This window comes from Prunus dulcis, unplaced genomic scaffold (genome assembly GCF_902201215.1).
Source record: "Prunus dulcis unplaced genomic scaffold, ALMONDv2, whole genome shotgun sequence".
Classification (NCBI taxonomy): domain Eukaryota; kingdom Viridiplantae; phylum Streptophyta; class Magnoliopsida; order Rosales; family Rosaceae; genus Prunus; species Prunus dulcis.
In genome coordinates this window covers 4,910-20,681 of record NW_023010176.1, presented here as the reverse complement: position 1 = coordinate 20,681, position 15,772 = coordinate 4,910, and the positions used below count along the sequence as shown (strand labels likewise).

The 15,772-nt window shown below is 38.7% G+C and overlaps 1 protein-coding gene across 1 annotated transcript; it reads right to left on the bottom strand.

Moving 5' to 3' along the window:
• Positions 1 to 5,934: 5,934 nt before the first annotated feature.
• LOC117613121 lies at positions 5,935 to 15,299 on the bottom strand (the record flags this gene model as incomplete). The annotated part of the gene is made up of 3 exons (XM_034341767.1): positions 5,935 to 6,426; positions 9,146 to 9,291; positions 15,035 to 15,299. Coding segments are annotated over 3 exons (903 nt in total), but the record flags the coding sequence as incomplete, so codon positions are not given.
• Between the last annotated feature and the right edge of the window lie 473 nt (positions 15,300 to 15,772).

Genomic DNA, 15,772 nt, shown 5'->3' with positions numbered 1-15,772 from the left:
TTTTTCAATTCTACCATATTTAAGTTATTTTATTTTAAGATTGAATTAGCATATTTATAATCAATTACAATTTATTGAAATTAATTTAAATGGAATTTGAACGTGACTAAATTGACTGGTACAGGTAAAAATATAGGAATTATTTTAACATTTAAGTTTTAAATATGATTTTTGCCAGGGGGTGTTGCGTACAGTTTTTAATTTGTAATTCGAAACAAACTGAGGCAAATCATGCATACCGTATCAAGTCCTGATTATAGTAATTTGAAACACACAAAGATATTTTGTCGAACACATTGTGCTCAGAAGACATAAAGCAAGACCCGATAGACACAAACCCAAGGACGGGTTGAGGAGTGCATGACATGTTCACGGAAGGTGGACTTGTTATTGAAAATTGCGATTTTTCCTTTTTTTATAAAATTCTTATTTAAACCTTTATATGTAAAAAATATATAAAATAAAGCTTAAACAGTAAATTAAAATAAAGAGATAAATAAATAAATAAAAGTTAAGATCAAGAAAGGAAGTCGGATATAGTGAAAGCACGTCAAAGACACTGTCTAAAGCCTTTGTATCCTCCCTACATGTAGGTAATGACGGTCTATAAGACTTCAAAATACGACCCCAATACGTAGGCTTAAGGGCCGCTATGAGCACGTTCACAACTGGATAGAAATCTCCAAGCCACAGAACCGTTGCCCAAAATAATAATATGGAAAGTAGAGAATATATGAAAATATGAGAATAGAAAAATCTGATTGTAGTGTGTTCAAATGTTAAGGAGGAGTGGCCTTTTATAGGCATCCAATACTCTTAACCTCCAAACATATTTAACCAGAAAATTTAAGGCAATGAATAGAAAATAAAAACTGAAAATTTAAACAATTGTAACTCTCATAATAAATAAAAGAAAACAGCCAAAATATTAAAACAAAATCAAAACCTTAAAATTTTAAAAACCTTTCAAAATAATAACAATCCCCCACAAAGGGTTTTAAAATTTTAAAATAGCAAAAGATAAAGAAAATATACATATGGGCAACATAATACTATGCAATAGGTGTAGGTTCCTTCCGGGCTTGAACCTTCACTCATTGATGATAGTTTCCATTTGAAAAACCTGAGTGTACACAGTATTGAACTCGGCACCTTTGACCAAACTTCAACATATCCCACAGATGGTATTGGTTGAGACTTGGAAGCGGGGTAGCGCTATTTATGGTCATGCGCTAATCTTGATTCTCATGAGAGTTGCTAGAGAATAGCCCAATTCTCACAGTCGCAGCCTCACAATGTCTCTCACTTAAATGAGTTCTCCAAGAGTACATGTAACCTGCACCCTGTTGGAGATTGCCTGCCTCAAAACTCATTGAGGCACAACTCTCTTCCTTACGTCACATTATATAGCACTGATATCATAGGGATGAGAATGAGGGCATCTCTAGGATGCCTTCACATGATATAAATAGTGCTCAATGAGTCACACAGTATGGATTGTTTCTACCCATTGAACTTCCTTCATGTGATTGCCAATCACAGAAATTGGGTTACCTCCCTAGGTGACTCCCTTATAGGCTTAAGCCCATCCCTCTCAACATTTCTAGGACTCTGTTCCTAGAAAGACCTTTAGTCAATTGGTCAGCAATGTTATTCTCCGACTTCACATACTCCAAAGACACAATGTTGTTACTTAATAGGCTCTTCACAGATTTATGTCTCACATGTATATGCATGTTCATTTTCCTACTTGTATGCGATTGTTTCACCAAGTCTATTGTAGCCTTGCAGTCACAATGAATAGATAAAGCAGGCAATGGTTTCTCCACTAGAGGCATATTCATCAATAAAATCTTAATCCATTCAGCCTCAATGAAAGTAATATCCAAAGCTATGAGTTCAAACTCCATAGTACATCTAGAAATAATTGTTTGCTTCTTCGAAGCCCATGAAATTGTAGCTCCACCTAATAAGAAAATGTAACCACTAGTAGACTTCACTTCTTCATTGTCAGTTATCCAATTTGCATTACTATATCCCTCTACTACATTTGGAAATCCTTTATAGCACAGTGAATAATCCATTGTTCCTCTTAGGTACTTGAAAACTCTTTCCAAAGCATTCCAATGTTCCTTGCTTGGGTTATGTGTATACCTACTTAATCTTCCAACAGCATAAGCAATGTCTGGCCTAGTCTTGTTTGCAATGTACAACAAAGAACCTATCATCTGGGAGTACTTCAGCTGAGAAAATGGTTCACCTTGATTTTTCTTTAAATGAACATTGGGATTATAAGGTGTTGGTGTGGGTTTACACTCAAGGTAATTGAACTTCTTCAACATCTTCTCAATAGTACTAGATTGACTTAGAGAAATTCCTTGTGTTGTCTTCTCAATTTTCATTCCTAAGATTATATGTGCTTCTCCCATATCTTTCATGTCAAAATTCCTAGATAAATATGACTTCACATCATTCACAATCTCTAAATTCGTCTCAAGGATCAAAATGTCATCAACATATAGGCACAAGATTACATTCTCCATTATTCTCTTTATAATAAATCCATTTATCATGACCATTAAACTTAAAATCATAATCTGTGCACACCTTGTGTCCTTGGCCCTTAACTATGAATCCTTCTGGTTGTTCCCATATAGATCTCTTCATCTAAGTCTCCATTTAGAAATGCCGTCTTCACATCCATTTGATGAATCACTAAATTATGCACAGATGCTAAAGCTATCAAAGTCCTTATGGTGGTAATCCTAGCAACATGTGCTATATATGAAAATTAATTAACTATATTTGAATAAGTTATTCACAAGAAAAACTTTCATGAGCCCATTTTATTTTCTTCTTCCTATCTATCTCCTCATGTCACACTACTACAAAATAGTTACAACATGACACAAAATAAACGATGGTGCATCTTAAAATCGACGTTGTGTTTTAAAAGACGACGGTTTTTTCAAAACCGTCGTGATATATCATCTTATACACTACTAGGGTTGGGTTGATTTTTAAATGATGACGCTAAACACGCTAAACAAAAAACACGCTAAACAAAAAAAAAGGCCGCTTGATTTTTAAGAATGACACTTGTCACTAACAAGCGTCCTCTTTTAAAAATACTAATAAATAAAAAAGCCGCTTAAGCGGATTCGCCCTCAACTTAAAATTTTCAGATTTTCCCCATGTCTCTAAAAACCTTATCTCTCCCTCCTTGAAACCCTCCTCGGCTCTCTGAAACACTCCCTCTCACCTATCTTTAGCACTTCTCACCCTACAAAATCATCAGAAAATCGATATCAAATTGAGAGATTGAGGTTGTCATAGATCCACAAGATGGAGCGGGAGGTTCTGGATATGTGAATCAAAGTTGGTTGGATGCGGCCAAGATCTCGATCCCCATGCTCTTCAATGAAGATCTTTGTATTGGCGCTCAACTCGCTCATCAACCTCAGCGACTTGGTCCGATTAGCTTTCTAATTTCGTGCTCACGATCCAGAAAGACTTGTCAAAATCGGTCTCTCAAGCCACTTCAGGCCCTTCGCTGCCATCGTCGCTTCAGGCCTGGCTCCCTCTCACCTATATGAAGGTCTGGTCCAAATTATTATTCAGATCGAAGATGTTTGCACCAGCCAACAATCTCTAAGGGCTAAATTGGTGGCTCGATTGTGATGAGGAACACAGGCTCATTTAGTACATAGCTCCCACTTGTAAAGAAGATATGCAGGTGAATGTTTGACTTTGAGGCTCGTAATTGATTAGTTTACGTACTCTTCCTTTGTTCTCAAAGAGCAGCGAGTACTCTCTGGGGTAGCTCCAAAAGTACAATTTCATATCTCTTGGTATTTTCCAATATTTTTCTTATATTCATTTTACTATGATTTGGTATCTTTTTATTGGGTTAGTTTCTGATTTTTTAAATACGGATTTGTTTCGTTTTAGGGAAAAAAAGTTGCAGGGAAGTTGATTATAATTTCAAACTATAATGGAAGTAAGTGCCCTATTGCCATAGCATTCGGGAATGCTCTCATGTGGTGTTAGGGATAGATGTTAGTTGTTTTCTATTCAATTGAAAACTCCTTCTTACTTTAATTCAACATGATATAGATTAGTTTGTGTTGAAGAATATAAGTCTCACATCGGAAACTTGACAAAATAAAATAAAATAAAATATTGTTGGCCCGTCTCTCTAAATCTTGGCTAATTTTTCCAGCTGGATGTAATTTGTTTTATATATCCTTTGCGGCAAAATTTTAACAAAACCCTGGGTCAAATATTTCCTTCCATTTGGTGATTATTTGATTTGGGGATTCTTACCTTGAGGATCAAATCCCTAATTGATTTAAATCTCCTAAAATCAGAAAAAATAATTCCTTTCCAAACAAGAATTATTTTTCTCGAAACCCTAGCCCTCCGAGGCTCTTTAAATACGAGCCTATGCAAGGCATGAGGTAAGCCATTCTAAATTCTCAAATTACGGCAGAAATTCTGCTCCTTGTCGCCACCTCCCTCTCTCTCTTACACAAGGCTCCGGCCACCCAGTTCTCTCCTTGTGAGAGCTACGTACCCTGTTTAACTATTGTTTCTCTACGAATCAATTGAACTGACTTAGGCATCGGAGGGCCTTTGGCCAACACCCCCTGGGTGTGTTCCTTTTACACCGATTGGTTTTGCAAGGAGAAAGAGTTCAAGGAAGGAGAAAGGGGAGTCTATTGACCGAATATTCTAGGGACAAAGATCATTCCCACAAATTGGTGCTTTCATTGAGAGCGCGAAATAATACTCAAAGCGTGCTCCAAATCTATTTTCCAACCATGGTTTATACAAGATGTACGAAGAGTGACACCACCACGACAGGCCCTTGTCATGGTTTCGTGATATATATATATATATATATATATATATATATGTCACGTCAGCAAACTAACGTAGTTTTTTACGGAACCTAACACAGGGACCATTTGTGATCGCACATACTAACTTTGATGACAACGAGTGATAAAAAAGCATTAAGGATGCAATCTGATAGTTTTGTAAACCATAGGGACCTTTTGTGATATTAAGCCTTTAAATTAATCCAAATTAGATCCAACCCCAAAACTCATTCCAAACTTTATAAATACTCACCTATTTCTCAATTAATCTATCAAAAATAATTTTTTTTATTTCTCAATTTTATTTTGTAAATTTCATCAATCTCCTTTCATTCTCGTACTTTTGATATCATTTCAAGCACATCATCTTCTTCATTTTTTTTTTATGTTGTGTTTTTTCTTTTGGAATAAAATTATATTTATGGAATTTCAATTTTTTTAGGTCAAATTGTTCAAAAAAAAAAAAAAAAGAAGACGTTATTTAAAAAGATTAAATGAAGAAAAGTTCTCCATAAAAAAAAATAAAATTAGACTTAAACCATTCTTAAACAATTTAATAAAGTTGCGGACTTAAAATTTGAGTCCGGAGAGTTGGGAGAAAAAATTATTTGAGTCCAGGCAAAACCCCAATAGTTACTTTTTGGAGGGGGAAAATTTGGGTTTAGCCCCTCATTCCATTCCAAACCAAATTTTCCCCCTCTAAAAAGTAACTATTTGGGTTTTGGCTGGACTCAAATCGTTTTTTTCTCCCAACTCTCCGGACTCAAATTTTAAGTCCGCAACTTTATTAAATTGTTTAAGAATGGTTTAAGTCTATTTTTTTTTTTAATGGAGAACTTTTCTTCATTTAATCTTTTAAAATAATGTCATGATTTAATTTTTTGAACAATTTGACCTAAAAAAGAAAATTGAAATTCCATAAATTAAATTTTTTTTTTCCAAAAGTAAATATACAACATAAAAAAACACACAACATAAAAAATAAAAATAAAAACACACGCACACACAAGATTATTGAAACACAGAAGGAGGATTGAAACAATTGTCGACCTCAGTCACCATCTCCAAAGCTCCTCCAAAGGTGATTTATCAAATCATGTCGGAGACTCTGATGCGTATGTGGAGATCGAAGTCTATTCTGTCGAATCTTGTAATTAGAGAGAGTCTGCCTATCTTGGTGGTACTCGTATGTAATGCTTGGCTCCAACTCATATTGTCTTGCTCTGGCCCTCCTGGATCGTTGTGGGCACATATCCTTATCATCAGATTCCTCTTCAACATATTCGTACTCATCCTCCACAATCATGTTGTGCAAAATTATACACGTCATCATGATTGAGTGGAGGTTATCCTTGCACCACATACGTGCAGGGCCCCGAACAGTAGCCCATCGAGCCCATAGTATTCCAAATGCTCTTTCAACATCCTTCCTGTACGCTTCTTGCATTTGTGCAAAAAACCTCTTCTTCGGGTTATTAGGAGAAGAGATTGAAAGGACCCGCCCTGAATTTTCCCAAAATTCGAGACGAACCCTTTGGAGTTCCTGACATCACCCCGATGCCGTGCCCATTTACTAAAGATCGAGACTTTCTGCCGAAATTTCGGCAGTCTCCCCTATAAATTGGACATTTCCCAAAATTTCAACCTGCAAGAAAACACATTTAATATCCACAACTGGCAGCATGCACAATATAATTTCATGCAATTTACATAAATGGCCTTCGGCCTTCCAAATATTCTCAACGAACTACCAAACAAGCTACCAAAACAATTCATGCCTTGAACGAAGCAAACAATAAATTCAAATAAAAACTATGACTAACATTAGTCTGCGGCTGCACCTAATAACCTTAGGCTGCCTACGTACCCTCCTTGAGGGATCAAGCCACACGTAGTTCTTCCATAAAACCCAATTCCACATTTAGGCGATACCTTATATCATTTCTCAGTATTTCACATAATCTCCCCATACGCCGGTACAACCAACGCCACGTATGGGGCCTGTCAACATGCCGGATAACCTACGCCACGTGCGACCATACCATACTATCATATATCTCCCCATACGCCGGTACAACCAACACCATGTATGGGGTCTGTCTCAACGCCGGATAACCTACGCCACGTGAGACCTGCACATCATATCACATAACTCCCCATACGCCGGTACAACCAAAGCCACGTATGGGGCTTGTCCCAACGCCGGATAACCTACGCCACGTGGGACCTCAACATCGTATCACAAATCTCCCCATACGCCGGTACCACCAACGCCACGTATGGGGCCTGTCTCAACGCCGGATAACCTACGCCATGTGAGACCTGAACATAATATCACAAATCTCCTCATACGCCGGTACAACCAACGCCACGTATGGGGTCTGTCCGCACGCTGGATAACCTACGCCACGTGGGACCTAATTTTCACTTGGTGGTACTTGTAGTGAATCCAAGATCCGGGGAGGTACCTAAGGTAGTGCATATAGCACTCCAACTGACATTCTAGACTCTGTTGTACCCTTGTACAACCACAAATAATTTTAATTATATATATATATATACTAATATTGCATAAACCCCAACAGTCGAGTACCTGATAATCCCCATGGGGAGGTGAGATTACTCCGGGAGACTCACGGTCAACCAAGGGTCAACTACCCTAACCCTGGTCAAACGGGCCCACGGGACCTACGACCTCCAAATTCCGATTCGAAAGTTCCTATGGGTTCTATAACGTATAGGACACTCGTCCCATAAGTTTGGTTCAGATCGGACGGTCGGATCGCTCACTATCGCACGATCTAACGGTTAATATAAAGTATAAACTTTAAAATTATTATTCGGAACATCCGGGGCTCCGATTCACAATCCGTAGATTCCTACACGATCCTAGAATTACCTAGATTAACATATATTAAATTTGGGACCATCCGACGGTCCCAACCTATCGAACCTGGATAACGCACAATAGGTGATATCTGTTCGATAATCAAACGACATCCGAATTGAGATCCGCGAAATCCTACGCATTCGTGACAACCCAAGGATCTCATCGGAACACAGTGCTACTTTTCTACAGTGCCCACATGCTGCCGCACGCGCCGGCAGCCCGTGGGTGCCCAAAGCGATAACTCTTCGCCGGAAAACCTCAAAACCACGGCTCCAAACTCCTACCTTAGGTAAAACACCCCATTTGGAGCCACTTTTGTTCTTGGACCTACCGCAAAAAGTGGCCGAAAATGGCCGTTCGCGGCGGCCGAAGTTCGGCCGATTTTCAATTCGAAAATCGAATTGGTTATGCTAAGAATCGATCTAATCCTACCCAACCATCAGCTAGAGCATGCAGAAAGGATGAATTTCCATACCTTGATCGCCAGAAATGGCGGCCGGATGAGGGAAATCGGCGGCCGTGAAGATCGGGCGACATCCGGGCGAAAATCGCCATTTTTCGGCGGCTGGAGCGGCGGCTGATGTCGGGGGAGGGCTGGGTTGTGACGCCGAGGCCGAGCCGGTCCTTTTGGCACTGGTCCCGACCGCAGCCGCAGCCGGTGGCCGGAGATACGAGGAGAGAGAGAAAGAGAGCCGACGGGAGAGGGAGAGAGAGAGAGAGAGAGAGAGAGAGAGAGAGAGAGAGAGAGAGAGAGAGAGAGAGAGAAAAAAAAACCAGATTTTTTTTGTAAAAATCCTATTTTGAAATAATTACGATTGTGCCACTGGGTTTTTTTTGACCATATCTCTCTCGTTACAACTCCGATTCGAGCCCACTACGTGTCTATGAACTCGTCTCAGTGCGACCTATCCAAAAATACAAGTCGCGGTCCCAAACTCTCTCCGGTTAAAAATATGACTAAAACACCCTTAAATAATTAAATAATTAAATAATGGTTAAATTTAGGGAAATTTGGGGTCGGGGTATTACAGAGATGGTCTTCACCAAAGTACCAACGGGGGTAAATTCCATATGCCAAATAGTAGCCCAAATGGTTTTGATTTCCATTGTCAATATATTCAATATAAGGAGCCACTCCATATACCTCATCATTGAACAACGAGCTAAAATGTTGATATCATTGTTGGATCCAGCAACTCCAAAAAAGGCACGCCATATCCATGTGTCGTACGAGGCCACCACCTCTAGCACACCAGTGGGTTTTTTTTTTGTGACCTGTAAACTGGCCTGCCCAAGAAGATGGGCTATTCTTCCATTCCCAGTGCATGCAGTCAAGACTTCCTAACATGCTTGGGAAGCCTCAACTACTTGCCTTGTGCAATAGCTTGTAAAGGTCAGCTGGATTTGAAGACCTGAGGTACCATTGGCCATACAGGGCTTCAACAGTGCAACAAAACTTATAGAGTGACTCAAGAGCTGTGCTTTCACGCAATCTACAGTACTCGTCGATTGCATTAGCTGAGCATCCCCATGCGAGCATATGAAAGACAACGATTAACTTATGCTCAAGGATAGCCCTTGTCGGCCGAGCCTGTCTTTTTTTTTTTTTTTTTTTTTTGTGTGGCTAAAGTATGGCTTATGGTTGACAACATCATTCAAGATGCGGTAAAACAACTCTTTCTGCATTCGGAACCACTTACGAAAGTCCGCAGTATTAAAATGTGGCCTTTCAACGAAGTAGTCAGACATAAGATTGCGACTGGGATCTTCCCTCTCACAGTTCTTATACGCACGACTAACTACCAACCCACCATGTTTGGTGGCCCTATTCCCTAGTGAAGTATGGTGGACAAGGGCTTGTATGGTCTGATGATGTTCTTCAACATCTGAATCATCATCAAACGGAAAGGAAAAATGGCCTTGCCACGTTTATCCATTGAAAGCTTCAAATGATATGAAAAGTATGAGAATGAAGAAGATGATGTGCTTGAAATGATATCAAAAGTATGAGAATGAAAGGAGATTGATGAAATTGACAAAGGAAAAATAAATTGAGAAATAGAAAAAATATTTTTGGTATATTAATTGAGAAATGGGTGAGTATTTATAGAGTTTGGAGTGAGTTTAGGGGTTAAATCTGATTTGGATTTATTTAAAATATTATTTTGATGGTTGGATTTAAATTTCAGCTGTTGGATCTTCTTTTTTTACCGTTAAAATAGCTTAGATTTAATCTAGATTGTTGATTTCAAGTTACTATTAGAATTTTTTTTATTTATAAAAAAACAAAATTTGAATTTTCACGATCACTTTAAGTGGAATAAAGCCAGTAGCATGGGCCAGTCTCTTTTTAAAGTTACTATTAGATTATTATTTTTATTTTTATTTTTAAAAAGACATTTGAATTTGCAACGGCCACTTAACCAGGAGTAGACACGTGGGATGGGCCAGTAGACAAAGCCACCAGCGCTAGCCCCAGCACAGGCCCCACTGTTTTTTATGATGCACATGGGCTATGCCATCTGTTGGTTTGCTCCACTGAATAGTTTTGGGTCCAAGCAATACTTAGTCTGGTATTTGGGTCCAAATTTGAATTCTCCCAAATTTTAGCCTCTTCACTTTCTTGGGTTGGGAGAGGTTTTGGGAAATAATTTGGGATATTTTAAGTTTAGCCTCTTGGATTGGAGATGGCCTAAGAGACTTAATTGAAGCAAAACCATATTAAGCTAAAGTGTGAATTCATTTTAATTGTATTGGATACTGATGTCTATCACACTTATTTTTAACAAGGACTGTTGAGTTATCAGTTTGCTTAAAACTTCCAAAAGCCACTTTTATGCATTTGTATCTATCTATCAGTGTGTAGTGAATGATATTCTAGTAGTAGAATCAAGGAATTTGTCGTAAGATATATGTAGCTTTTTTGGATGCACTTTTCTATTTGTATTTAATTTGTTATGGATTTATTAAGATAAATTTTTTTTTATTTTTAAAAAGGGTGATGTTGTGGTATGAGGACACGGGTCACCAATACAGAAAAAGCACCTATGAGAAGCTGCCACTTGTCGAGCAATTAAGTTTAAAATAGATTTTATATGATTTCACTCCTAAAAAACAAAATAAATACATTACAATTTTTGAAAATTCACCAAAAATTCCTACGAAACCCTAGTGACATTCTCTTTGTCCTAAAGCTTCAAAAATGTTATTTTTACTTATAAAAATTCAAAGTGACAACAAAAACTCAAATTAGTTTGTAAACAAACAAAGCACTGATTAATGTTTGATAACATTACACTCTTGCTTCTTTGATCCCCCAATTATGTGAAATCATGATTTTAAACCTCAAAAATCGATGGATTTGTTGTAAGGAATGCGTAGCTTTTTTCGGTGTATTTTTATTAAATTTATTTTGATATGAAACTTTTAAAACAGTCATTTATGACAACTGCTAATTCCCCTTGTAAATAGAAAAATTAATACTGGCGACCATATGTTGCCCTCGGAACTAGGTTGTGATTTCCGACAACTGTGAATATGCCCTCTGAAACAAGCACAACTGTTACTGACAAGGATGAGTTCGGTCGTAAATATAATGGCATTACCGAGTGGACATATTTCTCCTCAGAAATAGTCAAACAATTCCGAGGGTATTGGAAGCCCCTCAGAAATAATCATCTTATTTCTGATAAACAAATTTTTTGTCGTTGATAAAGTTGGTGCCAAGTTTTCCCTCCAAATAAATTACATTTCTGACTACCATAGAGACTTGTTTCAAGTGTCGTTCCTTTGTCAAAAATAAATTCCAACCCTGTGACATATTTTCAACAAACAACATTTTATTGTCGGAAAAAACACTTTTGCCTAGGGAATTTGGGAGCCCTCTGAAAAAGTTGGTCAATAATGAACCTTTTTTCTGTAGTGAGTACAGAGTAACTCTGCTCTTTGGTTCGAATTCCATCAGCATCTTCATGTCCGAGGTTGGACCAAACATCTCCATTCCAAGTTTATGGAGAATTCCTCTTCCAACCAGCCCATAAATTAACTTGAAACATGTCCATATAGTGGGAACCCTAGACCTAGAGCTATGGCGTATGAGCCATGAAGTTGTGTTTTTAGGAATTTCAAAACATTTTTTTGAAGTTTATTTGAATATTAAACATGCATTTAATTGAATTAATCGCAGTGGAACTCTAAGGTGGTTGTTTAAATTCAAAAACAAAACTTCTTCCAAGTATCTTAAGCCATGAACATTGATATGTTTTTCATAAATGGAAAATTCAAGAGAAAGGATAAGATCTAATTACCCTTGAAGCAATTATATGAACCAATTTGTGTTTGGTCTTCTCTTGATGTTTTATCATCTTTGTTGATCTCCTCTTTGATCTTTGTTCTTTGCTCCTTGATCTTTCACCTCCATGTCAGCCACAAAAGTATATGGCCTCTAAGTCTCCACACCAATGGAACCTTGATGAGAGAGGAAGTATCTTGATAATACAAGGATGCTAGTATAAGATTCTCAATATTCTTGAAAACTCTTTTTGATCTCTCTTTGATCTCCCAAACCTATTTGGTTGATTAGCTTATGGAAACAATTCCCATATACATTTACTTAAGCATTTTCGGCCAAACCCCATTGGGCTTCCAAAATTGGGCCTTGTGGCCTTGGGCTTGATACCCAACCATTGGGGCTTTCCGTTAACTATTATCTAGGCCCAAATACATTTTTACACGTAGTAAATCATCCAAATCAAATCAATCAAATTGATTTCCTCATTCTCATTTGTATTACTCAAAGTTAACCATTTAAGGTGTGCGATCCAATGGGAAAATATTAGAACTCTTTCTAAACTAACTGGAATTAAAATCCCTTTTTAATTCTTCCTTTATTTGGATCGATCACAATCAATCCTAGGACTTCCACAAGCCAAGAGTGACATCTAGAAATATATCAAGGCACTACTACATTTTACGATTTGTGCGACGAATCCAATTTCATCACACAGAGTAACATATAGTCGCACGAACTCAAGCGCGACAGAAAATTCGTCGCACGTAATTTGTCACGCAAAGATCGTGAAGAAAGACTTTGCGCGACCGATTGTATCACTCGTCGCGCAATTTTGTGCGACGGTTAACCTTTGTTACACAAAAGGTTTAGAGACGATGAAACAGTTCGTCGCACAAAATTATGCACGAAGAAAGTAGGTTCGTCGCCACAACAATGCACGGCGAATAATATTCGTCGCGCAATTCGTCTCGTAGACATTTGCGGCACCAAGAGTTCTTCGTCGCGCAATTCGTGTCTACACGTATTGCGCGACGAAACAATGTTGTCGCCCAAATCCATTTTAGCGACGAAAATGTTCGTCGCGCAGGAATAATTATATGTATTTAAAAAAAATGAATAATTTTTTTCGGAATATATAAATTTGCGTGACGAGAAAGATTTCATCGCGCAAAATTAATATATATAATTATTATATAAATTTAATATTACTTTTGTTTTATTTTATAAAAAAATAAATTTGGTTTTTTTTTTAAAGGAAATAAAATGAAATTCCAATTAAAAAAAATTGAATTGTAAAGAACAAATCTATTATATAAAATAAATGTATGCTGCAAGAGAAATATTTAAAAATAATTACGAAAATAAAAAACTAACTGAATAATGTTCCAAATCTACATTGTCGTCTGGCACATGCGGTTCAGAGGTCTGGGGCTCTATAGGGGCCGTCGTTTGGTGGGGATGCTCGGGATGGACGTGCTCGGAGGTCGGCGCATCAAAATGCGGGACTGGAATGCCGGACTGTGCGAGGGACTGCAGAATGACCGACATCTGCCTCTGAAGAGTGGCCACCTGTGCTGTCAAAGCAGTGACCTGACTGTTTGACTGCGCTGATGAACGGGGTCTGGGTTCCCTCCTCCTGGCATTCCCCATCTCTCGACAATATGTCCCCGGTCTCCTCCCTAGAGTCTGATCCAATGTCTCCGTCAAGATCTGAAACCCAGTATCCTGTGGAGGATCCACAGACTCGATCGGAGTATCGGGAAGAAGTTGGGAGGCGGACTCCTGAAGAACCAACTGGCTCCTCTACACCATCGTCGTCACTTTAGCATAACATAAAATATAAATTCAAACATTCATATAATAACCTTTAAAGTTGAATGCGTAACATAAGAATTAAAATTAAATAATACTTACATGAAGGGACTCGGCCAACTCATTCCCAGGTCAAACATAAACGTCGCCAAAGACGTCGATCTCTGGGAATTTGGACCTCTAAATTGAACAAGAGAAGAAAAATATTAGTACTAAAAAATAAATTAAAAATAATGAAATATTAAAAATTAAATAAAAATTATTTTATTATTACCTACCGCCATGCATCCATCCTATAGGAGAAGGGCCTGGAACCCGAATGATGGAGAAGAGTCTTCTTCTTCCTATTGCCCTTATTGACTTTGGCTTTATTCTATTATACAAAAAATAAAACGTATTAGTTGAAATTGAAAGTAAATATAAAAAAACTAAAAAAACATTAGTAAGAAAATAAACATTAGTAAGAAATTGAAATTAAATGTAAAAAATTACCACAAAAGCGGGCGCCTGAAAATGAGCTCAGAGCCACGCCCAACTATCCTCCCGCCCCTCAAGCTCTTTCGGGCAACCCTCTTGAAGAGCGACTTGCGGATCATCAAACGCCTCAAAATGGTGGTGCAAGTCGCTCTTCCACTGTTTGTACCTCTCAGAGAAGAGTCTGTTGACGACGCCAACGACTCGTCGTCCAGGTCCTCCAAGTTGTAGTTCGTCTGCAATAAATTAATTACATACATTTAAATAATAGAAATATAACGTTTGAAAGAAAAAGAATGAAAAGGCCTACATACCGACAACTGGCCGCGAACCTCCGTCTTGGTCTCGTCAGGCATCACCTTCCAAGACTTCCATTGCATCGGGCAATGGCTCCGAATGACATGACCAATGTCGTGGGCCAAGGAGCTATGCAACTCCGCCGTCGGTGCAGCCCGATGTCGCTCGTCATATCTGATGTTGATACGACTGTTGGTCACCCGGGTGACCTTCGCAGTCTTCAATTGCCGACACGGCCCTCGGGTGTTCTTCTTGGCTGCAAAGAAAGATGAAATGAATGTTAAATAAATAACAAATTTAACTATAAAATACACACACACAAAAAAAAAAACAAAAAAAAAACAAGAAATAAAAATAAAAATAACTGGAGAAAAAGGAAATCTACACCTGGCTGTGACCCCAACGCATCAGTGGATGTGGTGTCGGTGGTGCTGGCGGGCCGATGACGCTGCCTGATGCTAACAGGCTGCGCCACTAATGAAGCTGATGAAGTAAGCGCCTGGGACCCCGCATGACCAACTGCCAAGTGGTCCATCAGTGCTGGCGCAGTGGCAGCAGATGCTAGCCCAATGGCAGCAGATGTCGGCTGAGCCGGGGGCTCTGAACTCTGCGTAGTCTTCACCGCCCTACGACATCTAATAAGGTCTGACATCTGCACAATTTCATTAATACACATACAAATTAATAAAATACACGAATATTTGAAAGCACATACAATTTTATTAAGATTCTTGACCTAGGGTTTGCGAGTTCGGAGCATCCGGGACTCCGATCCACGATTCGTCGAATCCTAGACTATCCAAGAAATACAAGGTACACCATACGTGAGTTTGAGTTCGATCCAACGGCCCGAACATAACAAACTCGAAAATCGCACAATAGGCAAAATCCGTTCGAGACTCAAACGGTAACCAAATTCCAATCCGAAAACACCTACGCGCTCGTGACAACTAGGGGATTGCACTGGAACCCAATGCATGACTGCTATAGTAACCCACGCGCCACCACACGCGCCAGCAGCGCGTGGGTGTCCAAAGCGATACCAATCACCGAAAAATTCTAAAAACTAAGGGCCAAGCTTCCTACCTTACGTTCAAAACATCAATTGGAGCCACTTTTGTTCTC